General features: G+C 36.4%; 2 protein-coding genes and 2 non-coding genes across 7 annotated transcripts in view; 2 read left to right on the forward strand and 2 right to left on the reverse strand.

The window, feature by feature from the left end:
* The window catches only part of LOC117369651 (microtubule-associated tumor suppressor 1 homolog), a 61122-nt gene extending 44222 nt beyond the window's left edge, over nt 1-16900 (forward strand). Inside the window, 10 exon segments of the mRNA XM_055230494.1 lie at nt 2883-2949; nt 9925-10048; nt 10544-10634; nt 10715-10759; nt 10761-10820; nt 11210-11281; nt 11846-11944; nt 12660-12773; nt 13255-13352; nt 14831-16900. Coding sequence (XP_055086469.1) covers nt 2883-2949; nt 9925-10048; nt 10544-10634; nt 10715-10759; nt 10761-10820; nt 11210-11281; nt 11846-11944; nt 12660-12773; nt 13255-13352; nt 14831-15044 — 984 coding nt within the window. The 3' untranslated portion in view covers nt 15045-16900.
* A 427-nt stretch (nt 16901-17327) lies between these two features.
* LOC117369659 (fibrinogen-like protein 1) lies at nt 17328-25113 on the reverse strand. 4 transcript variants are annotated; one of them, XM_055229568.1, is made up of 9 exons: nt 24916-25105; nt 23549-24640; nt 22899-23067; nt 22175-22334; nt 21626-21723; nt 21017-21105; nt 19992-20149; nt 19386-19525; nt 17331-18365 (listed from the first exon to the last, which is right to left on the reverse strand). In XM_055229568.1, exons 2-9 carry the CDS (start codon nt 23597-23599, stop codon nt 18346-18348), a joined length of 885 nt encoding a protein of 294 aa, XP_055085543.1. In that variant the 5' UTR covers nt 23600-24640; nt 24916-25105; the 3' UTR covers nt 17331-18345. The 4 variants fall into 4 exon arrangements, with proteins under 4 accessions (XP_055085519.1, XP_033820861.1, XP_055085543.1 ...); XM_055229544.1 differs by lacking the exon at nt 19386-19525 and having other exon boundaries at nt 17328-18365; XM_033964970.2 differs by lacking the exon at nt 19386-19525 and having other exon boundaries at nt 17330-18365; nt 23549-23757; nt 24916-25113.
* trnar-ucu (transfer RNA arginine (anticodon UCU)) lies at nt 24548-24638 on the reverse strand. The gene is given in 2 exon segments: nt 24548-24583; nt 24602-24638. It is a non-coding gene; the product is annotated as a tRNA-Arg (tRNA).
* Nucleotides 25114-26093: 980 nt separating the features above from the next.
* Nucleotides 26094-26166, forward strand: trnak-uuu (transfer RNA lysine (anticodon UUU)). The gene has a single exon. It is a non-coding gene; the product is annotated as a tRNA-Lys (tRNA).
* The last annotated feature ends 457 nt before the right edge of the window (nt 26167-26623 follow it).

Below are 26623 nucleotides of genomic sequence, written 5' to 3' on the forward strand. Positions count from 1 at the left end.
GCAACGACAGACCAAAGATATAATGTTTAGGAAATAAACAGTTTAGACTGATCTGTGTCATGGTTTAATACATTGTGATAATATGAAAGATACAGGTTTATGTGAGATCTGGTTATATTTTGGATTTAGAGTTAATTTGTTGTGGGCTGCTTATTGAAATAAACTTTAAAAACATGCTCTTGGAAAATTAGGTTGTATTATTATTTGAAAATGTTATATTCATTTAGTTATTTAAGTGCATTTTTAACACATTTAGATGCATTGACATTTAGACTTACTAAAATTTGAACTACTGCTTTAATACAAGAATCCCATGCATTTCAGAATATGTTTGTAGAGGTTTAAACTACAACTTTAGCAGCTTTTACACAGAATAAGACCATACAGAGATACAGGGAGGGCATCTGACACACAGGGACATTCCAGAACAAGTTTGTAGAGGTCTAAATTTTACATTTTGCATTTCGTCACCAGGAACAAGTTGTGGTTTGTTTCATTCACACATCCAAACGCATCCATCCATACATTTAAATTGTCTCCCTCTCCGAAGCTCAAAACACTAACTTACACACCGTGAAGTCATTAGGTGGTTAGCCATTTTTACTAGAGTTATTCTCTTCTTTTCAGAGGTCCAATTGCCAGCAAAGTTACCATTGGCTGTTTTAGCCACATTCTGGTTGTTCACTATGAGACGCTGCAATCACTTATCCCTGGAATCTTCGGTATCAGTATGCAGTTATGTAATGGTAGTTAAGTCCAGTTTTGTACGTAATTAAACTTTGCTATAAGCTGAAGTCGATATTGAACAAAAATGAGTGTATTGGTGTGTTTGACCTGATGACCTGACCTTTGACCTGAAAGAGCAACACGTCTCTGGAGTTTGGGTGTTGAGAATCAAAGAGGCAAAGATCATCTCACATAACCTGCATAATCTTCTCCAGCTAAATATTCCAGAGTAAATGATTTTAATTTGCAGTTGTATAATGGCAATTGCTTTAAATTATCTTCTACATTGAACAACTTTGGATTGTATTTAATTGGTCAGTTTAATGTCTATTTTCAAGCTCTTTGAAAAGTTAAATCCATCTTTTTTTTTTATCAGTGACGCAATATATGTAATTATCTTTACACCACAAATAATGGCTCAATTCTAGGATCATCTGATAGATACATCTCTGCTCTATTTTGTAATACAATTTTGAAATAGCCCAAGGTCTTGTCTAGCAGCTCTATTTTGATGGGAGCAGATATATTTTCAGCCTGTTCAGTCCTGCTTTTTTCCTATAGTCCTGATTCAGCCTTGGACTTGTCCTGGTTCAATCCTGGTCTAGTCTGGGTTCAGTCCTGATTCAGTCCTGATCTAGTCCTGATTTAGTCCTGATTTAGTACTTATTTAGTCCTGATTTAGTCCTGATTTAGTACTGATTTAGTCCTGCTTCATCCTTGGTTTAGTCCTGTTGAGTACTACTTCAGTTCTGGTTCAGTCCTGGTTCAGTCCTGGTTCAGTCCTGGTTCAGTCCTGGTTCAGTCCTGGTTCAGTCCTGGTTCAGTCCTGGTTCAGTCCTGGTTCAGTCTGGTCTCGGTGATTGAGTTCAGCTTTATCCCTGGTTCAGACCTGGTTTAGTCCTGGTTCAGACCTGGATTAGTCCTGGTTCAGTGCTTTTTCCTAATATTAAATAAAAAATACTGTTGAACTTGTCATTCTAAAAGTGTATAACGATATATTGGGCAACTTCAACTGTTTCTCACACAAATCAGTTTTTATCTGTGTAACTGCTCAAAGGAGAGGCTTGAACTGACCTGACACTTATATAAGTATCAAGGTTTGCCACGGGCTATATTGTTTAAAAATTCCAAGAACAACTTAATTCTTAAACAGAGACAGTTTAGGGATGACAGGTAGAGAAATATATCCTCTGCATTTGGCTCATCCTTCTATGTCTCTTGGGTTGAACCTATCAGGAGCAGTGGACCAGATCTGAACTAGGACCTTGTTCGGGAGAACTAAGGTGGAGAGTAGCCCCCCCTGCATGTTTTATTTTGATAGGACAAACTAGAGAAAAAATACTATATAAAATGTATATTTGGAGAGTCACCTCTCTTCTGTACTGGACATGTAACTTTGCCACCTGATTGGCTCCATGGAGAAAGATGGATTTAATGAGATTATTTTAGTTGTCAACTAGTCAAACGATTATTTGTATTGTACACTGAGACTTTTTAAATACATTATAAACCAAATAAAGATAGGATATTATCTTTAACATTATTGCCACTATCTTTTCAGTTGACTTTGTTCCTATGGAGTAAATAAGTAACTACATAGCACTGTAGAGGTTAGAACAGTCGAATAGTCTTTTTTATCTTGGTTGTTTGATCTTTTGACCATGTCCAGGCTGTAAACTCCTGTAGGAAATGCTACACTGACCACTGCTTACTGACCCATATCTTTAAAGGTCCTATATTACACAGAATTGACACTTGTGAGCTTTAAGCCATGTTATAATGCTGTTGCCTCCTCAAAAACATACCTGAAGTTGTTTTTTGTTTCATTCACATATGTTGGAGTAATCTTTTGTTATTAGTCTGTCTACATCTCCAAAGCTCAAATGCTGTGTCCCACCTTATGTTGTCATGTAGTGGTAGTTTTCAAGCTGACAGCTCCTTTTACCTTTAGTTCAGTAGAGATTGGCAATTCTAGGCCTTTAATCATCCGAATAATTCTCGTGAATGTGTATGGAGTTTAAAAACACAGTGGAACACTTCCTTTATGCCTACATGAGATCACAAGAGCACAGCCCAAATATGCAGGGCTGGTGTCTTAAATGTGCAAATGAATGTTCTTGACTTAAAATATTTTGTGTTTTTATGTTTTTTTGTAGCGCGAAGATACATTGAAACAGAAGAAAGAACTCACACAAGAACTGTCCACCCTCCGAGATGAACTGGGTAAGTCATTTTAATCAAACTGGTATCATGGCTTAGGTGCTAATAAAACAGTTAACTTTGATTTTGTCTATTTGAAGAATGAACAGGAAATGCACATATTTTTATTAAACCTCTTTACTGAAACATTGATTTCTTGCCAATAAATAAGGCTGTGCAAATAGCAGATGCTGTACCAGATTTCTTAAAAGCATGAAAAACACGGCTATTTCAGTTTAAATGTTTTGCAGGGGTCCAAAGTTATTCCTCACTTACCTTATGCATTCCGAACATCCTAATGATTCACCACAATGACTTTATAAGCGCTTTTCACAACTTTTAGAAAACAGAGCAGACAGTACACAGCGGACTTATTTTGACCTTAATAGTAAATAAGTGTAATAATGACAGTGGTTTCTTCATTTTGGCTGCACTGATAAGTAGCAAAGGATCATGATTTATGTAGTTCTAGGTAGTTGCATGTTTTGTATTTGCATCTGAACCATGAGATTAACTGCCATTCAAATTCTGCTGTGTCCATCATAATGATGTTCGGAGGTCTATGAGAATTTAAGACTGGTTCAACCCAAGGTTAGCTCTGGGTTAGCCTTGGTCCAGTCCTGGTTCACTCCTAGCTTCGGTCCTGGTTATCTTGGCTTATACTTTGTTTAATCCTGATTTAGTCCTGGTTAAATCCTGATTCAGTCCTGGTGTTTGTCTTGACTTTAGCCCTGCCTTTAGTCCTGATTCAGTCCTTGTTAGTCCTGCTCTGGTCTTGACTTTGGTCCTGGTTCAGTTCTGGTTTCTTTTCCACAAGATCTAACCTGCCTCCGTCTGCCTTTCAGTATTTTGTTTTACGATCTTCACTTTTATCACCACAGGAAACTCAGAACAGCTCTGTCATTTGTTTCTACAATGTAATTAGAGCTCAATTTACTAAATGAAAAGTTGTTTGCCCATAAAACTTTGGGTGTGGACATTTTTTAAATTGAAACATCCCCATTTCTCTAAAACATTATGTTTGATTCATATATTAAACCCAATGTAACTTTTCTAGTGGACGGCCGGCCATGGGGATATTTTTGCTTTTGCCTAAAATCTTTCACAATATGGAAAATTACATATGGGTCAAATCTGTGGAGAAGTGATCCCACTCCCAGAAAAAAAAAAGTAATTGAATAGATGCAAGATAGATAAGTTTAATGCTATACTGTGGAACATCTACCTCCATAGAGACGAACACCTTTAAGACTAAGTTATAGGTTATAATGCAATGGCAGAGATATGCAAGTAGCACAAACCATTTCTAAACTTTATCCATGGGTGACAGAATTATGAGAAATTAGGACGGTTGCCATAGCGATTAACGATGTAAATCAAAATATTATATCTTTGAAGGATATCCCGTGCTGCGGATTTGGCCATTTTGCCGTATTTCCATAAACAAATCATGTCTGCACACTTTGTCTATTACTCCCTGGCTCAACAAATACAGTGTAATGCATTGCAATAGGACCTGAAGGACAATTATAAACAAAATCATAAATAGTTGTAACAGTGTCAAACTATTGTGGTAAGAGATGTAAGTATTTGTATGGGATGGGATGGAAGTATTCCTTGATAATTTTGATATAAGGTGGTAGTAGTTTTTTACAGCTGTATGTGTTTCAAATGATATGACAACACTCTAAAGGCCAATAATATTTACCATATTTTCCAGACTATAAGTTGCACTTTTTTCATAGTTTGGCCAGGGTTGCGACTTATACTCATATGTGTATTCAGGTCGGTGTCTCAGCTTCATGTAGTTGAATAAATATGTGTTCTGTAACGGTGGATTATACATGTTACAGTTCACTTGTTTGACCACTAGATAGCGCTGTATGGGAATTTGCAATACCTGTAAGAAAATTTACTTGACTCGTTTTCTTTTATACATTTCATGTTTAATTTCCCCTTATTTATTTCCCCTTCATTATTAGACCAAAAAGGTGATCATTTTTCATTTGGAACAATATTGTAAATGTTTGGTTTATCATAAGTCTAGTTTAAGGTTGTGAAAACTACTTCCTGTTTTCCATTTCAACCTTTTACGCTAATGTGAAGTCTTACCCCACAGAGCACTGTTTCAGAAACAATTGTCAGATGTCTATGTGTTAAGTTAACTTGCTGTACTGCTATTCAGCCTGTTGTTCTCGATTTTAGCCTGTTGTTCTCGATTTGTTATTATTATAATTTGCCTTTAAAGATAAAATGTGTGTTCTTGGTCTCGGATTTTGTAAAATAAATTTCCCCAAAAAATGTGACTTATAGTCCAGTACAACTTGTTTTTTTCTTCATTGTTTCACATTTTTTTGCTGGTGTGACTTATACTCAGAGGCAACATATAAAAAAATATGGTATGGTATGGAAAATATGGTAATACAGCTAAAATAAATGGAAAAAATGCATAATATAGCAGGTTCTTGGGTCTAGTAAAAAATCAATTGATTTTGCACTACTGATACTACTAGTAGCAGTAGTAGTAGTAGTAGCAGTAGCAGTTGTAGCAGTGGTATTTATATATTTTAGTTCTCTTATTCATGTTTATAAAAGTGTACAAAATTATATTTCTGCACATAAAAATCCACATTGGCTCTGGTGATGTCGTTGACGTGTGACTGCTGTGTTAAGCTCAGATTTAAATGATTAGGAGCATTGTTCACTGTCACAGCTCTATCCTCAAGCGTGTTTGAGAACGGCCATTTTCCTGTCACTTCTCAATGTTTAGGATTAACGTGTTTTTTACAGCGAGGAGGGCACACGCCAAAATATGTACTCAAGAAATAACACTGTTACAATATCATCCAGACAATTATACAAGTATGCAGATGTCTCCACCTGCCCGTTGTGAAAGATGCACTATGGAACTTTCTGCTGGAGGGTACGTCAATGTCTTGTCGCCACGGATATGTAATTGCTTTGCCTAAAATGTTCCACAGTATGGCATTAAATTTATATATCTCCATGGAGGCAAGCAGATGATACCACCTGGCCAAGTTACAGGTCAGATCTGTGGCTATACGACTCGGTATCAATAAAAACAAGATAGATTTGTTTAATAATAAAGTTACAGGTCAGATCTGTGGTGAGGTAATCCAGCTGACACTAAGAATGCGTGTTCTTCTAGATATTTTTGATCAATAAAACACATACACACAATTAAATAAATGCAAAAGAGATGAGTTTTAATGACATACTATGCTATGACATACTACTTACTTAATCCATACATACTACTTTTTTTGTTAATTGTTACCATATTTAAATAGCATTTAGATTCAACTGTGATCTATCTTGCTGTCCGTACTAAGGGTTTATTTTGGAAACACAGGAATCTACATCTGTGCCCTACATACCACCTGATCGTGTTAGATTTAACTTAGATAGCCTGTTTAAACTTAGACAGTGGAGCTATGGGGCTTCACACTTAATACAAAAGCATGTGCGGCTACAGGCATTAAAACACAGTCCTGATTAAGTCCTGGTTTACCTCCTGGTTTAGCTCTGGTTCAGTCCTGACTTTGGTTTGATTTAGTGCTTGTTTCAGTACAGATTAAGTCCTTGTTTAGCACTGGTTCAATTCTGATTAAATCTTGGTTCAGACCTGGATAGTCTTTGTTTATCTTTGGTTTAGTCTTGAGTCAAACATTTCAAACATTTTAGCCTGATTAAGTCCTTGTTGTGTCCCGGTTTATCCTTGGTTTATTCCTGGTTTATCCTTGGCTCAAAACACCCACTCATACAAAACCGATGACCAATATGGCCATATTTGAATCAGACTTTATTCATGGAAAGTCCCTTGAGATGCAGCATCATATTGTTAGTCCAGTAGTAGCATTTATTTCATATATACCATATTGCAATTTTGTGCTAGATATGAAAAAATGGTTTGCTCTTTCACTTTCTTCCCCCTCTCCTCCCTCAATCCCCCCCTCCCCCTCTCTCTGCATCTCTTTCTATCTTTTTTCTCTTTAAAGCTTTACTGTCCATTTGACCTTTAGCTCTTTACGCACAAGGCAGAGGAATGCTTGCTATGGTCGTCTCCCGGTGTTAGCACAAACTCACAGCTGTATGAGAACTTCTTTACTCTTTTAACTCAGGCCAAACCTGCGCCTCCTTTTTCTTCCTCAAAAATTCTCACATAGTAGTCAGTGTAAAAGCATCACTTATACGTTTAGGATCAGGATTAGGTATCAGCTATCATCTATCTCCATGGGGAATGTTCATGGTTCATGTCTATGGAATATGGTTTTAACTTTCCATATAATTGTGCAGGTGAAGTGCCACCTGCTGAAAGTTACATATCAAGCCTAGTTTTCCTTAGCTTGATAATTTAAAGAAAAACCTCCCTTCCTACATTTTTCATGGATTTTTCTGTTGATGACATAGGCAAAAGTATTCCATTTTAGGCCTGACTGCTGCATTGTTCTTTTATTCTCTACTTTTTCCCCCACAAACTGTCACTGAACTGATGAGGATTTAACTATGATAAATATTTACCACATACTATCTCAACAAACCAGGCAATAATTAGAAAAACATGAAAACCTGTCATAAGCACAGTTTTTGATGTTCAGTCCCAAACTCAAGTTTCTGTCCTTGCCTAAATATTGTGCATGTTATGAAGACCAAACCTGTCAGACAAGCACAAACTGCAGCTGTCACCGATGTTCAGTGGGTTGTGAAATATGTGACTTTCAGACATTTGAGCAATAAATCCTTAAAATACCAGAGTGCGGTAGCTGTAAATAATCTATTGACAGCCTCGTTAAAGTCTGTCTCTGGTTTGTTTGCCTCATGATGAGGTTCTGTACACTAATTTCTATTCTATACACAAATTAATATTTTTCTGCCATAATATAATCAAACTCATTTTCTGTAAGTGCCAGTAGAAATAAATTGAGAGGATTGTGCTGTGATAGGCATCTGGTTTAAAATAAAGGCAGCAGGTGAGGAGATTCTGAAAATAGGCGTGTTTTGTAGTATCAAAATAGTGCTATGACTAACTTGCAAGGTCACAACATTTATAGCCCTTGGTTCCATGCGGGTTACATTTTTTGTGTATGCATTTTGTAATGTGTGTTGACCCTTGTTATTTTGAGGTTTGCATTAAAAAAACACAATGGGTTGTGAAGCAAGATATATGTCAGCTTGCAAATTCAGATTATTTATGAGAATTAGACAACTCCCTGCCTGACCCCTGCCAACTCCCCGCCTTTCATGCAGATTTTGAGGTAAAGCTTCAACTGTAGTGATTTTAATAAAGATTTTTATAATTGTCTCAAACAATTATAAAAAAATACTTTTACTGTTCAGTTCTGTTAAAAAATGTAGCAGAGTAGAAAGTATAGATACCCTCTTTCAAATGTGGTGAAGTGAAAGTAAAAAGTATGCACTTTAAAATGTACTTAAGTAAAGTATAGATTAAGCACAGTACTTTACTAGTTTTACTTTGTAATGTTCCAGCACTGCCTAAGCCACTGGTTCACCATAAGCTAATAAAAATATGCAAATTCAAAATTTTAACATTGTTAGCTGTACTAAAAATAAATTAATCATAGCATTTCTGCCACATAAAGCCTAAATTTAACTTTCTGAAGTTAAACCTTTTTCTGAACCTTAAAAATGGTTATTATTTTTGGACCTCTCCAGCACCTGTCCCTGCACATGTGTTATAACTACATCACCGACTCTAGTCTATAATAAAGAATAGGGTTGTGTGTGTGTGGAGGGGGTGTGTGTGTGTGTGTGTGCTCCCAGCTGTCAGAGTCTTTGTCCCAGAACTACAACAACTGCTCTGCTCTACAACTGTTTCCTCATAAAGTTATACAATATGGACCATTATATTGCTGGGTTTAAACGATATTACAGCCTCCCATTTTCACACCCTTTAAAATGCTTGGTCATCAAAATGTTCAAAATTTCAGTACAGAAGCTAAATCAAGTAGATCACAACACATTAGCAATTAATTGACACCAGATCTAAATGCTAGTAATTTTGAGTTGCTATCACAAAAATTATAGTATATCGCACTTCAGAATTTGTGATCGTGACAGGCCGATCCTTAGCCTGTGTACATGCAGTGTAATTATTTTCCCTAGAGATATTGGCTGTATCTCATGTTTGTTCTGTGTTGTGTTGATGGATGGGGCAGTGGGGTGTGTAGCAGAAGTTTAAGTTGGCCCTGGCGTGTAGCACTGTCTGGAGTTGACTTGTGCGTGTTAACATCATTACAGAGGAATGCAGATGAATGCTGCATTTAATATTACCTGTGCAAACTCAGACTAAAGAGTGAGAATCATAAGAATGTGTGTTGCCTTTAACAAAAAGAGTGGAGGAGTGCAGAGAGAGGGAGAGAGGAAAGGAGGTAGGTTGGGAAAGAGAAATGTAAACAAATATGTAAATTGCAGCTTCTTAATTGACTAGTATAATTTGCTATAGTGTTACAACAAACTATTAATTCAGTAGCTGACTTGTCAGCCATTATTTTTTCGATTAGTGAAAGATTATTTCTATTGTAGATTGGCAACAACATTAATAATGAAAAACAAATAAATGATTTTTTTGTGAACACCGCCAAAAAAGACATTTTAAATTAAATTATTCTTCAGCCATGTTCAGTAATGCATGTGTTGTTCCTGCCACAAATACACAAAACTTCCCATCTGTAACCACTTATACAATTTCTATAAGGTAGTGTTTTACCATTTTAGGCATCTCCATTGTTGATTTAATTTAAAATTGAACTGCATCTATTTATTTTTCTGTTACTCAATGTGTTAAGTGTTGACAGTATGTTTGTGTAATTTCCTTTTTCCCTTTATTATTATCCTAGTAAATATAATGAGTTCTTGATTAATATGACTGCTTCTTGTGCAGGCTATGTAAACCTTGTTGAAGTTTGTAGCCTGTTAAATCAAGTTAAATCAAATCCCTGCTCTGTTTTTTCTGGTCAGTGTCGACATCTCAGTGCTGTGATCAGCTGCAGAGAGAGAAGGAGGAGGTGAGGCTTGGGCTGGAGGCGGCTCTGGGCAAACTACAGCAGCAGCACAAGGAGGAGCTGGAGCAACTGGAAAACAGGTGAGCTCAGCAGATACAAAATACAAAAAATACCTCTGCAAAACTGTAAACAGGTGAGCGCACACAAGACTAACTCAAAATGCATCTATTCAGAATGTGTCTGTGTAGATCTTACACAGTGCTACTAACCTGGTCAGCAAGATGAATTCTCCTGATTTATGAGTTCACAAAGTCATGAGAATCCATCTGGCTCAGCAGTTGGGCCAATCACAGATCAACATTATGGTTTGTGTGGAGCCAAAGGTGAAGCGTCCAAAAAAAATTGAAAACAAACCTGGCGACTCTGACAGACATACTTCAGCCTATTTCAGCAGAAAAAACGACTATTTTGTATGTGAAAAATGTACAGAAAGTGCATGTCTGTGCTTTTGCCTTTTCCTGATCACTTTCACAAGAGCCGTTCCAGATAAATGAGTAGAACAGAATTCAGAGAGCTAGATATCTCGATCTGGAGTTATATGTGCTCTGTAAACATTCAGTCTGTTTTGTCGACAGGCTGCGGAGCTTCTATCAGAATGAGTGGGACAAGGCTCAGCAGATGTACCAGGAGGAGGCTGACAAATACAGAGCACTGATGGAGGAACAGGTAAGAGCACACACTCAGACGTCTTCTACTGCATATTCTAATATCATATTGAATGACTTCTGTTATTGTTTATGGTTCAGGTGGAAGATCTGAGGAGCCAACAGGAAGCTGAGAGGAAAGAAACAGGAAGAGACGCACAGCCAAAACATGGAGACTCTCAAACAGCAGTATGAGACCACTCTAGAAGTTTGGACTGGTTTAATATCTAAAAATACGTTTTGTAATTTGGCACGGGATAATTTATAATTTTATGTCACGATTATCTTGACCAAATGAAGTGAAATTAAAGATAATATCACAATATAACATATAAGACAAATTTCCCTCTGGGACAAGTTTGTTTTAGAATGATTAAGTTTCTTTTTTAAACGGCTATTATACTATTGTACTTTGTTATAAATGAAAACAGCAGTAGTCTGGAAGAGAAAATCAGGGGAAGTATTTTTTTTTCTGTTGGTGATTCTTAATAATCCATAATCATTCTTTGTCATCCTTTTTATTACAATTTAGTGATGCTATTATTTATTTTCCCATCCTTACATGTAAAAAAAAATGCATGTGTTTGTGTTTTAGAGTTGAAGACGGCACAGCAGACAGAACTGGAAAACCTGGAGAAGACTCTGAAGGAGACTGAAGCTTCTCTCTCTGTAAGAACCCCACAGTCCACATTAAAACTAGACCTAAAGCTCACTGTCTCTGCTCTGAACTAACAAGAGGTGTTTACTCAGCTGCTGCACCACAACGCAGCTACAACAATGTTCTCCCTCACACATATTTCAAAATAGGTCACTTATCAATGATTCTAGTTTATTATTTTGATTCAAGTACATAAATCAGAATCTGAAGTTTTATTGCCATTGTCAGCAAACAAAATTCACAAACTAGCAACATAAAACAATGAATAATAATATAAACTAAGGTAAAATAAAAATAAGGGCATGCATTAAAATAAGGTAAATAAAAAATAGACCCTTAGAATACTATATTGAAATGATGTTTGTTTGATTTTTTTTTTAAAAAACCTTTGATGGAGAGCTCATGTTATGAATATGTAAAGTGAAAAGTGTCCGGGATGAAGTCAGCACTAAAATGTAATTAAAACAGGGCTTTCTTCACAATTAACAATGAAGATAGTGTTTTAATCTATTTGTTCTAAACCTTGATCATGTTGAATTCAGTGTGGTTCATTGTGAGCTTCTTCTTCTTTTCAGGAGAAAGTGTTGGAGTTGACGGCACAGAAGGACGCTCTGAGTGAGAAACTGAATGCAGAAGAGGAGAGGAGGAAGAGGATTCTCAACGACAAGAGCCTGGTACAGTCAAATATGTGTCAGGTCAAAGCTTAACACAACTGCCCTCTGCTGGACTCAAACGCAATGTGTACACTAATGATTTTTTCACATCAGACGTTATTGATCCTCAAGGAAAATTAGTTGGATACAGTTGCTCACACATTACAATATAATAACAAAGAGCAAAAAATAAATAAAAATAATTTAAGCAGCAAACATGGAAAATGTCAGAATATCGAATATGGTACCAATGTGCTCCATATACACATCAATATGTACAAGTCAAATATATAGTAAATATAAAATGGATATTAGTACAGTAATATAGTTTAATGTAAGAAGAAAAGTGTAGAAAGAAAGTAGTTCTTGAGTACTACCACATCTTAACCAGGTTTATAACTAAATCAGATCCAAACCAAGTCTGAAAAAGGACTTAACCGTGACTTAAAGGTACACTATATAACTTTTTCAGCTCGAGGATCCATCATGTGCTTATATCCATGGAGATAATATTTGTAACAAAATGTTACACAGTATGTGAGATGTTTTAGTAATTAAGAATAAATCAACATTACAATTGTTATCAGTAAAAGTTATACAGGCTTTGTCTAATTCATATCTGACACACACAGTCATATTTGTAAAATTTTTTATCAAGATCGTAGATAAATACAGTCGCTTTTAAACATCAACTACAAATGAACCTATTTTAAAATGTTTCTTGTTTTTCCAGAAGGACTCCCACACACTGTACTTGGAGCAGGAGCTGGAAAGTCTCAAAGTGGTTTTGGAAATCAAGAACAACCAACTGCATCAGAAAGACAAGAAACTCATGGACATGGACAAACTGGTACGATATTATCATCTTTATTATTATTACTAATTTCAGTTTTTTTTTTCATTTATGGTTAGTATCTTTATAATTACTGGGCCTATCAACATGAAACAAAAAACTGGCACAAAGCTCTGCTGGTATAAATAAACAAATTAAGTAATTATTTTTTCACAATAGCTTCAGAAAATGTTTTGCATTATTCAACTCCAAAGATGTGATCGTAAAAAAAACTGTAAATCTCACAGAATTATACAGGCCCCTGCCGCTACCTACTTGTTTCCATGGAGACAAGCAGGTGGCGGACCCTCCACTAGAAATGTTACACAGAGCACCTTTGAGGGAATGTGAACACAATCTTTGAATTATTGAATTTGACCAAGATATTTGACTTTCTCATTCCTGTATGACCTTAATACCAGATTAAAACGTCTGCATATTGAGTCTTAGTGTTGTTGGTACTGGGTTAAGGAAATGCATTTTGCTGTGTGTCCTGCAGGCGGAGTCGAACATAAAACTGGAGGAGTGTCTAAAAAAAGTGCAGCAGGAGAACGAGGATTACAAAGCAAGAATGGACCGTCACGCTGCTCTCTCCAAGTACGATTGGTTTAGTTTACTTCTATGGGGTATTAATTGTGTTACCTTTTATTGTTTTATGCTATATTTGCTGAAAACAATGTATCAACAGGTTCAGTTTTGTTTCTGACTGCTAACGCTCTTGACGGTAAGAAGGATTTGAATAGGGCTCTGGGAGAGATCGCTAAATTACTCAAACATGCATGGATTACATATGAAACCTCCTCAGGCATGTTTTTGAAGAGTGAATGTTATAACACGGTAGAAATCTCCAAAAAGTTTATTTTGCATAATACCCAGCATTGTTACATTTTAAAACATAGCAATTAGTTTAAGTGTCTGAATAATGCATAATACAGGATTGGTTTGTTAGACTATTTTGTAGAGACACAGTCACAATGTCTTTTCTTCCATTCTGAATTATAGGGACAGCATTGAAGAAAAAGGAAAATAAAAATCAAAATGTACATTACTGCACAATGGGTCAGATCAGTTTTGAACTATAAAACCATCTCAGTTGAATTATAACAGGTTTGACCTTTCTATATTTCCTGTAGAGATAACATGTACTGAGATAGTCTCAATACTGACACTTAAAGCAGGTGTGAGTGTTTGGTTCAAAATATGACAAACTGTGATAGCTGGAGGTCAGAGCGTTTGCAAGACTGTAGCTTAAACACATTTTCAAGCTAAACTCCAGTATGGTTGTAGTAGAAGTAAATACATCTCAAAACTTGATATAAGTTCAAGCAATTCAACTTCAACATTAACTTAACAGCGTAAATGTTTTGTTGTCATTTCAAATCAAGCAGTGAGGATTAGACAGTGTATAAATAACTAGTACTAAAAGTAGTTGGAAAAGGAAATACTCAATGCTGATACTTTAATGGTAAAAAACAATACTATTTTCATAAAAAGAATGCAATTTTCAACACAAAATAATCATACTCTGTTTAATATGTGGTCATATACCAGTTCTTCAAACCTATTCAGGAAAGGTCCAATTTTGACTTATAATTCTTTTGAGTATCAATATTTACTAATTATCTAGTTTCTAGTATCTGGGTATCGACTTTTTTGACAACTCTAGTAGACATTAACTTTAAACAGGCAGTATTAAACAAAATCTTTTTTTTTTTTTTTTGAGCTTTTTTACCACATTATAACATTCCCTCTTCAAAAAATCGTTATATATATGTCATCCATGAATGTTTGAGTAATCTCGTGATCTCTCCCAGGCCCTTTTCAAAACTTCCTTTCGGTTAGGTATATGAGATCACATCACTTTTAATATGTTGCTTTTGGTGAATGTACCACTATCAGACAAACAAAAGGTAACATGGTGCTCTAGAAAAGTAATATCCCTCTTTAACAATTTCTATATTTTATACTAAAATAGGACCAAACCCAGTCTACATCAGCACTAAACAAAAACGCGCGTTAAATAAATGTCATCTTAAATTCATCTAAGAACCTCCCCTCTGTGTCACCCCCTGCAGGCAGCTGTCAAGCGAGCAGGCCATTCTTCAGCAGACGTTACAGAAAGAGTCAAAGGTCAACAAGCGCCTGTCGATGGAGAATGAGGAGTTGCTATGGAAACTACACAACGGGGACCTGCTCGCCAGTCCACGGCGCCTCTCGCCCACCTCGCCGTTTGGCTCGCCTCGAAATTCTGCCGCATTCACCACGGCAGCCCCACTGTCCCCAAGATAGCCCCAAAACAGTACCCCCTACAGACAATCACAGGGATAGTGCAAGGTTTTGTACAATGGAGGAGGGCTGGATTATGTGCTTCATTCTTAGGGATGTAACAATAAAAGGAATCTGTATATCATAATCTTTAATTATTGGACAGTCTAATATGCCTGTGGCAAAATGCCGTGGGAACTACATTACCCATGCTCTTTTGTTCAGTCTACAATCTTTTTTATGTTGGTCAATCTGACATGTGGACCATGACATTTTTTCATGCATGTTTCAAAAAATTCTAATTTATTACAAGTTTAAAGCCCCTATATTTGTAATTAGATTGGTCAACCCAGCGCTGTTGTATTCTCACGTAGCATTCTCTACTCGTAAAAAGAAAACAAAAATTAAACATTAAAGTAAAGTTTAGTATGTTTTATATATAAAGTATGTTTTATGATAATGATGCTTAGCCTCCATCAAACTATTAACCATATCAGCCATTCTTACAATTTTTTTATTTTATTTCCAGAGTCAGAAGTCTGTATCCACTGTTGTTTTTTATTGTTGGCAAATAGTTTTTAGCCTATCAAATCTTATGAAATCTGTCAATAATTCCCAAAAAAGACGGAGATTAAGAGATTTAGAGATTCAATAGGATTTCTACAACAGCTTCAAACTCCAACATTGTTATAACTAAGAAACTTTGATTGTTACATCCCAACTTTGTAAGCATTGAATCCTTGCTAACCACATTGACAAAATACTGAACTTACCCCTTTTAAATCCCAGTGAAGAAAGCTATCTCCTGCATTGTGGATTTGAACTGCTCAAACAACATGTACATTTGGGGTCATTCGCTTTTAAAGACTTTTATTTTGAAAGAGATACTGAACTGGCACCATTGCACTTAAACAGGGGACTGGCCATGCATTTTGAACAGTGTCTATCAAAATAAAGCCTGATTTTTCTTCTTTTTACGAAGGAAACTTTAAGATTTAGGCTTTACTCAGGGTTTGTACATAGCTTCTTGTAGTAATTGTACTTTTTTGTTCAAATGAATTTTGTTATGCTTAGAGAGGACACAATAAACTTTTAAGGAACTCAAAAATGGTTACAAGGCGGGTACTACACTGCAAAATAATTTAATATACATATGTTTAAATTACTTGAGTTAAAAATAATTCTAAATATTGATTAAGTGCTGTTCATTGGTTATTTCTGGCAATAACAGTTTATCTCCCTAGAGTTATATAGTCCCCTGTCCTCCATCTGAAATTAGAACATGAATGCAATTTGGTAAATACCTAGATGAAGTAAATATAAAGAGTATAAACCAGTCAAAACTACTCGAATCAAGGTAATTATTTTGAATTCAAGCACTTTTTAACTTATGTAGATTGCCATTTTGCAGTGTTCTGGATGGATTTGCATGGATAATTTTTCCTACATTTTTCCAAAGAGCATCCGATCTGCTTTGGACATCTGCAAGAAACGAAGGAACATTTTGGAGTTCAATAGTGATACCTTTTCACTCCTCAATGTAAAGCAATGAGACAAGCGTTATGACACATGTTGAAGCCCGAGTAGTGCATAATAGGACCTATATCCTAATGTACAGTGTTGAATGTACTTAACCTTTGGATGTTTAACCTGAACAGGCCTTTTAGTGTCATATTTCATCATCAAAACAATGCAGTCACGTGTCCACTTCACTTTAACTCTTAAAACCTGTACAATGACTGACCCAAAGACTTGAAATAAATAAGAAATGGACCTGCTGTTTTTCTGTGTACTGCAATAAGGGAATTTCTGCTGGTATAGTCCTGGTCTAGTCCTTGTCCAGTCAAGATTTAGTCCCAATTTTGGTGTGTGAACGCAGCGTAAGTTAAATCAAGTAAAAATTATTTGAGAAAACAATAAAAAACAAAAAATTATCCAATTTTATACATATATTCTTATTTTAGCAACTATATATATATATATATATATATATATATATATATATATATATATATATATATATATATATATATATATATATATATATATATATATATATATAATTCATATTGTGAATTATATATATATATATATATATATATATATAATTCATATTGTGAATTGTTAGAATTTTGATCCCATACCAGATGTTCCCTTTTGCAGTGTTGCTGTAATCATCATCCCATGCCTGAACTCTTTCTTGTTCTCTTGCTCTCTGTACCAAATGTTTGTCTGTGTAAATCTCAAATGTACCCAAATGCCTCACTGTAAAATATTTTATTTTGAACAAAAATAAACACTATATGAGATAAGGTTATAACGGGGATTTATTTCATGTGATTTAATGCAAAGAATAAACCCATTTATTATAAATGCAAATAAATTACATTGTAGTACATTGCATTTTACATATACAAGCTGTTTTTCCTGGAATAACCATAAACTAACGTAAAGTGCCATTAAATAAAGGCAAATTATGCTTCAGGATCACTGAATTTTTGTTTTCAAACCTAATTTTGTAGTGTTCTCAGATGGTAAACACTATAGCATTAACGATTAAACACCACTCAAAACACAGTGGACTGGGTAATTAGTTATTGTTCTTAGAAACCTAAAAGGGGACACCATGTAGGTTAATTTATAAGAGAATCAGGTAAATAAAGCCAACTTTAAAGGAACAGTAGGTAAGATTTTAAATTTGATAAACATGACCCATCTGTGTCCTCATACAAAGTAAACATGTTCAAGTCAAATTTAGATTTTTGCTAATAACAGTTGTAATGCTGATTTATTCTTCATTACAAAAAACATTGGACATGATGTTATAATTTGGTATTTAGATTCTCAAGACAATTATCCAGTCATAAAGCAGAAGGAGTCTCTCATCTGGGGTGCCAGGCTTTTAACACTCTGATCTGAATCCTCACTACCTAAACCTCAGCACCTGCAGCTGATCAATTCAGTGAGTGAATTCTGGAGAATCTGAGCTTTGTGACGTGTCCCTATACTTAGAATGACAAAAACTTGTATGTGTCCTCTATCTGCAGATTTCAGTATTGGTAACTAACATTGTTGTGATTGTAAAAACAGTGCAGGACACATACAGTTCCTTTACCCTGTCAAAGCCTTCTGTGCACTTTTGCTCGCTCCTGCTCAGAGCCTTGTTGTTGCTGTATTTGTTGTTGTAGTTGATTTGATTGTTGAAGGTCTGTGGCTCGTACCATCATCACCACAGACTTTATGGAATACCACCAGCCCCTCCATGTGTACCAGATCACCCCGTCATCACTCTGCGCTTGGTATGGCCCACTGTAATAATGGCCATTCAGATTACCTGCGCCACACCTGCACAAGAGAGATACAGAAAAATGATGGTGTCATTTGCATGTTCTCCTTATGTCTGGGTGAGTATCTTTCTCATTACTTCCAAATACATATTTTCAAAAAAATTACTTAAAGGTGTCTTAACTTGTCTCGTTAAGTCATATATGACTTGACATATTGACATATTGACAAATGTGGCCCTCCACATCATTTCATGTGGCCCTCGACAGGGTAAACTGAACGGTATGATGGTCTTAAAATGTAATTTTATCAGGAGATCAGCAGTTACACAGCGACATTTTTACATCTAGGCAAATGCATATGCAATATTTGTAACTTGAACAAGTAATAAACACAGAAACAGTTAATTAACAAGTTAAAAAAGTAGTTAGATTTATTTTACATCCGGTCCTTTGAAGGCAGCTATTTTGCCAATGTGGCCCCCGGTGAAAATATGTTTGACACCCCTGTTCTAAGTGTGAAAGGTACACTATGTAGCTTTCCTGATGGGGGTTCCAACACCTGCGTGTCTCCATGGAGATAATATTGCTTTGCCTAGAAACAGTATAGCAGTATATTGTCGTAAAGCTGGCAAATCGGACCAAGAGACGCAAGACTCGGGGAAGATTTACAGTGTTTATTTACAGGTTTATGTTTATTTATTAAATATGGGACAGTGCACGTTGATCAACATGTTAGTACAGCATGTAAAAGTGCCAGAGTTAGCCATGCAGGCTAATTTTCATCCGTAGTCCCATTGACAGGTTGATGGCAAGACAAAAAAAAAAAAAAATTGTGGTGAAAATACAATCAATAATGTGGGTTGATCTGACAATGGGACAGGAGCAAGGTGCGGGTCAGGATCCAGGGGCAGGACGGGGCATGCGGAAGAGATGGCGCTGGAGCGGGGAGCAAGATGCGAGCCGGGGTCCGGGAGCCTGGGGCGCAGAGGCGGAGACAGGTCGACCAGAGCCAGGGAGAAGAGCAGGGTGCAGAGTGGGGTCCAGAAATGTAGAATGCAGAGACAAGACAAGACTGTACCAGGACTGGGGAGCAGGAGCAGAGCCGGGAGCGCGGGAGCTGGGACAGTCCAGAGAGAAGGATGTTGACACACGGACGATCTGGCCATCTGGTCTGGGCTCCTCTTATCCACGGCAGGTGGTGTTGATTGCACTGATAAGCTGCAGGTGCGCACGGGAGGAGTCAGGGGCTCAGCCCAGCTCCGGCTCCGGCAGGTGGGAGGAAGGAAGGGGCAGGAAAGGAGACAAAACATGGAGCGGAAAGTGCAGATCGTGACATATATAGCATCAATATCCACATCCATATTTAAATCTGGCCCTGTGGCATAGGACTGGACCAATGCAGCCATTGGTGAAACAAATGCTCATAAACAAATGTCTATAAAACATATGCTACTGTAATCTATTACGCTAGATTTTTCAACTCTGGCATTTGACGGCTGGGGCGAAAACCCTAATGGTAGACTAGTCTACCATTAGACTTTTCATGTAAGCCATGTAAATATCTGTAACTGAAAAAAATGCAAGCTAGATAAGTTTAATGCAATACTGTGGAACATTCTAGCACAGAGCACCTTTAAGTAGTAATAAAAGTATAGTGTAATAAATGTAATTGTGAGGTCCTGACCTGCTGAACCACCATCCTGCTCTGCTTTGTCCAATGCACTCTGTGTCTTCATCTGAGATTACATTGGGATGATCAAAAGTGCTGAATTTAACATCAGATGGACCAAAGGAGTTTCCTGCATTTCCACTGTACTCCCCCAAATGCAGCTGGTATGCATCCTGAACAAATAAAAACAAATAAATAACTTTACTGTATTAGTAAACATTCAGTTTTATTAGTGCAAATCCAGTCACTGCGTTGAGGTCAACATTGTGCACAAAATGTATATTAATGCCAAGCACTCCATGTCAGAGTTACGCAAGACTTACATCTCCACCACTTTACATCATGGCTGCCCCTACGTCGCAACCGCCCCTACATCACAACCATTCTTACATCAATAGTCTATGACCAACAATTTTTTTTCAGCACACTTTAACCAAAACCCAAGTACTTCTATAACTAATATTGGATGTTGCCATGGTAACACAAGTGCAAATAGAGGGAAGTCCTCTTTGGCTTTTTTGTTCAATATGTCTGTGCCAAACTTCAATCGTCTATGACAAACACCATCCTCCCCCCAAAATCAGTGTCTCATTCATTCCAATGTGACATTTTCTAACATTGCATGGTTGGAGGTTGCAGGCGTCCTCATTGGCTTTCAAGTTTAATGTGAAGATTATGTTTATAAAATTTCAATGGTCAATGACAGACTAATATTTATTTATTTTTTCACAGTTAACTGAAAACCATGTGTTTCTATAACAAATGCTGGAAAAAATATAACTAAATGAGGACAAATCTGCTAAACCTAAATCTGTAAAACTAATTTTACATAATAGATATAGATATAACATAGACTGTAGTATTACAAAAACCACATATTTCCCCTGTCTTATCTTCATATTTGAGCCATATTGAATAACTAGCGTACCCACAGATAAGCCTGAATGCAAACATACAGTACCACCAGACAGCCTTGAGGAATAGTCCAAATACATGGACTCTACGATAAATAATAATAGTGTTATTAATATGTGCTGTACCTTTTCACCGTCCACTTTAAAATTCTTGTATTCTGCAAAACGCTGGTTGTTCTCAAAGTCCTCCATGTTGATGCGCAGTTCATATTTTCCTAAAATAAATCAAATTGTGAATGTTAGACTGTTATGTTCCATACTGGTTCAATCCTGGTCAAGGTAAATGTCTGGGTTATTGCAGTTGCTGAGGTGGTTATGGGTTAGTCCTGCATTCATCCAGGTTTAGTCTGCCTTTACTTCTCATCTAGGCCTGGTTTAATTCCTGTTTACTCCTGGTTGAGTCTTTTTTTAGACTTGCTTTAGTCCACCTTTACGTCTGGTTTAGCCCTGGTTAATCCTGATTTAGGCTGGATCCACACTTGTTCTGGTTTAATTGGTTTGAGCTCAGTTTAGGCCTGATATAGACTTGGTTTGGTCCTTTTCATCCTACCTAACATTTTAAAGGCATCTGCCATCTGCTTGAGTCCATGGAATAGATGCCATACTGTGGAAAATTGCAGGAAAAGCAATAACATGACCAAGGACACAAGCATAGGCAGGCCCTCTACCAGAAAATGTACATAATGCGCCTTTAAAAGCAGATTATAACCAAACTTAATAAAACTCTACACTGACCCTGTGAGGTGAGATAGTGCAGAGGATCGTTGCCGAGCCAGAACTCTCCACTGGTGGAATACAGGTCTCCAAATCCCCGTTTATACTCCACCCAGGCCCTGAACACCACAACCATAAGACACAATTTCATAAAGATAAATCTTAGTTTTTCATATTAATACAATTGGTGAGCTTTTTCCTAATTTTGTAACCAAAAAACTCCAAATATGCACAGCAGGAAGGACAAAACCTAACTCAAGGATGGGCCAATGCCCACCCAAAGTTGTCAATAAACTTTCAAGTAGGTACGTCTTGATTAAAAATGAAGCAATAAATAAAATCAGTGTTTTTTACCCCAATATTTTTTCATTACTTTCCTATTGCGAAGTATTAATGATTTGTTAAACATATCAAACTGTAACATTCTAAGTACACTTTGTATAAAGTATTTTGTGCAGTTGGGGCTGTAGTGAAGATCTGCTAAAATAGATTTAACTTACTATCTTTTCAAAAGGTTGTATAGCCATTTTAGGTCATAATAATTACAATGACATTGGTACATATATTTACTTGTCGAAGCTCTCTGTTCCATCTGTTCTCCTCTGAAACACAGTCCAGCCTCCTCCATCCCTCATGTCGCAGTAAACAGTCAAGGCAGAGGGGGCACCATCAGGTCGAATCACGTACAAACCACTGGCCACGTTTCCATCTGAAAAAATCTCTGAGCAATCTATAAAATATAAAAACAGAGAACATAAATAAATAATACATAATAAATGTTCAAATTTCAGGAGTCAGAGACACGAGAGGTTAGAAGTGCCAAGCTAGTTCTACAATGAAGAAAGAAAACACACAAAGAAAGCATGCAAATCACACAGAAAGGAAAAAATATACATACAACATTGATGATCAAAATAAATGTTAGTATTAAATGTACATATTCATTGGTTGCTGATTACTGTCAGGACACATTTCTATTATATTATATTATATTATATATCATATATACGTATAATTACATTTTATAATTACATTTTATATTTAGAGAGCAATACTTTTTACTGATTCGTAATGAAGTTTTCATGTAGTCAGCATATTCACTTCACTATTTTGTTGAAAAGAAAATCACATGTGGGTTGTTTTTTTTTTTGCTTGATGGGAGATGAAGAGTGATTTAACTTAAAAAATGGTTACCGGTACTAAAGCTACAAGGAGAGTCACCATGTTTTATCATAAGAACAATAGCTACCATACGAACTTTAAATTAAGAATGGTTTGTCAGCTGTACTCATACCTCTGTATAAATTCCCAGTCCCCAAGAATGAGTTGGGGATACTTTGCAGCTGTGAGGCCTGTGAGTGGTGGAGCTCTTGGATATATCTGTGCTGTTCTCTGACAATCTCCATCAAACCCAAAACCTCTGCCTCCAGCTGAGACACCACCTCTGCACACGGCGCTGGGACCTGGAACACACAGGGGTAATGAAGGAGAGAATAGTTTGTGTTAAATAGTTAGCGTTCATGTCCTAGAATAAGGACGTGACATCACAACTTTCTAAACTTCCTATAGTTTTTGTTTCATGAGGATAGATCCTGATACAGATAATAATCATAAGCGAGGTCCATAAATCTGTAATCTGACACTTAACCAGCAAATTCCACCATAGATTTCTGGTTAGTTTAATTTTAAAATATAGGAATTTTAAAAAGTTGTGTTGTTGCAGTGATATATAATTTGCAGTTTAATTTCCAAAATGCAGATCTGCTGACTTGCTTTGTGGTTAATATCTCACTAAATAATTAAGAAACTACATTTCAATATAGCACTGGACATTACCTACTTAAAACATACTAGGTGGGCTGTAAATAATGGACACATTTATATAAGATTAATAAATAAAATATAAAATATAAATATAAAAAATATAAAAATAATATTTCTTACCGCCATTGAAGTTGCATAATGCAGTAAAACGGACAACAAATATTGTAGCATTTTCCCTTCTGTTCTCCAGACGCCCCTCTCTCCTCAGCAAAACCTTTTGGAACTGTCTCATGGCTTCAATTTGTTTTAATCTGTCCTCCTGGAGGTAACAAAGCAGAACCAATGCCATCTTGTGGTTGGACAAACACTTCTTGCTCCATTCTTATCCCCTAAAAGAGAGATGATACAAGATACAATTACCTGAAATACGACATATACATATGAAACATTCCACTTTAGTAAGTCGGTAGCCGTACATTTTTTGTTGAATAGACACTTTTGCATGCAGTATCTAGAAAAGTGTGGCTTTAAATAATTTAGTATACAGCTTAACTAGTTATTTTGGATTTACATTCTTTATCTTTGTCATTTAACTTTATCCTTACTGCTACTTTTTAAAATGTTTAGGTCCAATAGGCTGTATTCATGTTCTAGTATTTCATGATATCATAATGGAGGGCAGGGGTCTCATATCTATGGGAGATTCACTGCTTTTGGAAGAAGTATCCAAATTTACAATCTACAAACGTTTAACTTTATCATTACATGTTTACGACTGGCTCCAAAAACCTGCAAAAAAAATAATTTTACTTTTGTTTATTTATACTTATAGAGAAGACCTTAAAGCCAGCTTTTGTTTCATGTGGATAGGCCCAATAATGACAGACACTGATAAATCAGGTCAACAAATCTGTAATCTGATGGTCAAACAGCAAATTCCACCAAAGAATTCTATTATATGATTGTAGAGTGTTGTGATGTGAACCTAACCTGGTCTTATAATATGCAACTAACATTAAAACATTCATACAGACAACAACCACTGGAATAAGAATTAACGTAATTTTTCTATTTTCTGTGCTTAGAATCCATTCACTGTAAAAATGGCAAAAGACTTCACGACAATCGCATTTTGGTTTATTCTTTAACGGACTTCTTCACGGCAAAAAGTCAAAAGTGCGACTCCGGTGGGACTCGAACCCACAACCTTTGAATCACTGCTCAAGTGTTAACTAGAAGTCCAATGCGCTATCCATTGCGCCACGGAGCCACCTGTTGAATGGAGAGAAAGGTATAAATATAAAGACAAAAACGTGGTGTGAGACGTCTGTTAAAAACACATTTTTGTCTTGCTTTTCCGCACAGTAGCTGCTCTCTTCTATGTACCAATCTAGTATTACATCCACGCATCGGTAAGACGTCGGTAAAGCAACATTTGCAGTAACATTTTTCTGTATATAGAGCTTAAATCTCAAGTACCTTTCCTCTTAGAATAAATCGTACTGTCTAAGATGGACATTATCACGACTGAATAATAATTGTCTTACCGTGACCAGGTACACGCAGCAAATCTTGAACACTAAATCTGTTTATTTACAGCAAAACATGTCTACAGTTACTGACTGACTAAATGAAAGCGGCAAAAAAATTAAAGACATCATATTTTTGGTACTGCAACATGAAATTTGAGACGACCCATCATCATCTCGAAAACCATGAATCTGCCCCAACCCACCTGAACTTCCGTCTTGCATTTCAGAATAAAATTACAAAGGAGAAATGGATTTTAGTTTACACACGGGCTACAGCTTTGTTGGAAATTTAAGAGTGTATTCATGGTTTTAGGTTAATTTGCCTGATTATGAATACGCTGTGTAATGCTCTTATTTGGCAACTCCACGTGTTTGGGCCTCATTTACAGACGATATCACACTTTTAATTTACGGTTTGCAGCACGTATGTTTAAAATAAGTCAAGTGTATGACTTTTTGTTGATCCGTTAAAGAAACTGTAACATTTGACCTGTTTTCGTGGTACATTTAATATGAATGTCACATTAGAAGCCCCTTTAAAGGGCCTAGACTCTTCTAGTCACTGTTTTAGATCACTAATGCGCATTTTTTTTTCCTGTATTTATCTTAATGCACACATGTTTTGTGTAATAAAAATGTGCTCAGGAACACCGGTTTATGTCGCCATCTAGTGCTTTACAACGCCATTGTTCTTTGAACTACATAACTGTATAAGTAATACAACCTAAAGGTTATACACGATGACACAATCGAAAATTACTATCAGGTTTAACAAAATATAATATATTGTGCATGGCAGAATCGATTTGTTGTCAAAGGGTCGAAGCTGAATGACATGTCAGTGAGTGAATTATTTAACAGACCAAGATCACAACCAAACGGTTCAGCTGTTGGATTTTAAAGCAAAAATATAAGCATTTTGCTTTGCTTTTCTAGACACTAAAGGACAGGCCCAGCCAACATTACGCAGTGGCCTCCATGTGGGTACTATATGGGTCTTCTTAAAAGGGCCTCAAGTGGGTTTGTCCATGGGTTTATGAAGGTTCTATATGGTTTAGCCCACACTGGGCCCACAACCATATTTTGACTTTGTTTAATTTTAATACAATTACAGGCATCCTGACATGAACGGAACTACATTACTGTTTGACATGTCTGTCTTCATAACTAGACTGGAAACGGCTCTTCCCAGAGCCCGGATAGCTCAGTCGGTAGAGCATCAGACTTTTAATCTGAGGGTCCAGGGTTCAAGTCCCTGTTCGGGCGAAAGCTTTTTAGCGTCTGAAAAAAATCTGTGTTATTAACTGTGAATGTTACACAAGCTTCATACCACTGCATTTACCACATGTGTTTATATGTATATTGTGTTTCTGCTACCAGACTATTCCAAGACAGGTCCGTCCGTCCGTTTGGAAACACTTCCTTCAGAGTGTTAAACTGCACCTTTAGTTAAATTGCTGTATGGTTGTTGTAGACCTCGGCACAGCCGCCATCGATATTATTTGTACTGTGCTCCACAACAAAACTCTTGTTGTTAAACGTGTGGATGGCACATCTAGAGAATGCAGTTTAAATGTTTTCTGTCACTAACACAAACCTTTAACGTCTAATGTCTGTCAGAGGTTACTTTCTTGCTTGTCTCCAAAATGCCTAAATGGCATTTATTTGTCTGCTTTTGCAAAAGATCTCCATGAAGGCAACCAGGTGGAGACCAGATTTAGAT

This window comes from Periophthalmus magnuspinnatus, chromosome 1 (genome assembly GCF_009829125.3).
Source record: "Periophthalmus magnuspinnatus isolate fPerMag1 chromosome 1, fPerMag1.2.pri, whole genome shotgun sequence".
NCBI classification, from domain to species: Eukaryota; Metazoa; Chordata; class Actinopteri; order Gobiiformes; family Gobiidae; genus Periophthalmus; species Periophthalmus magnuspinnatus.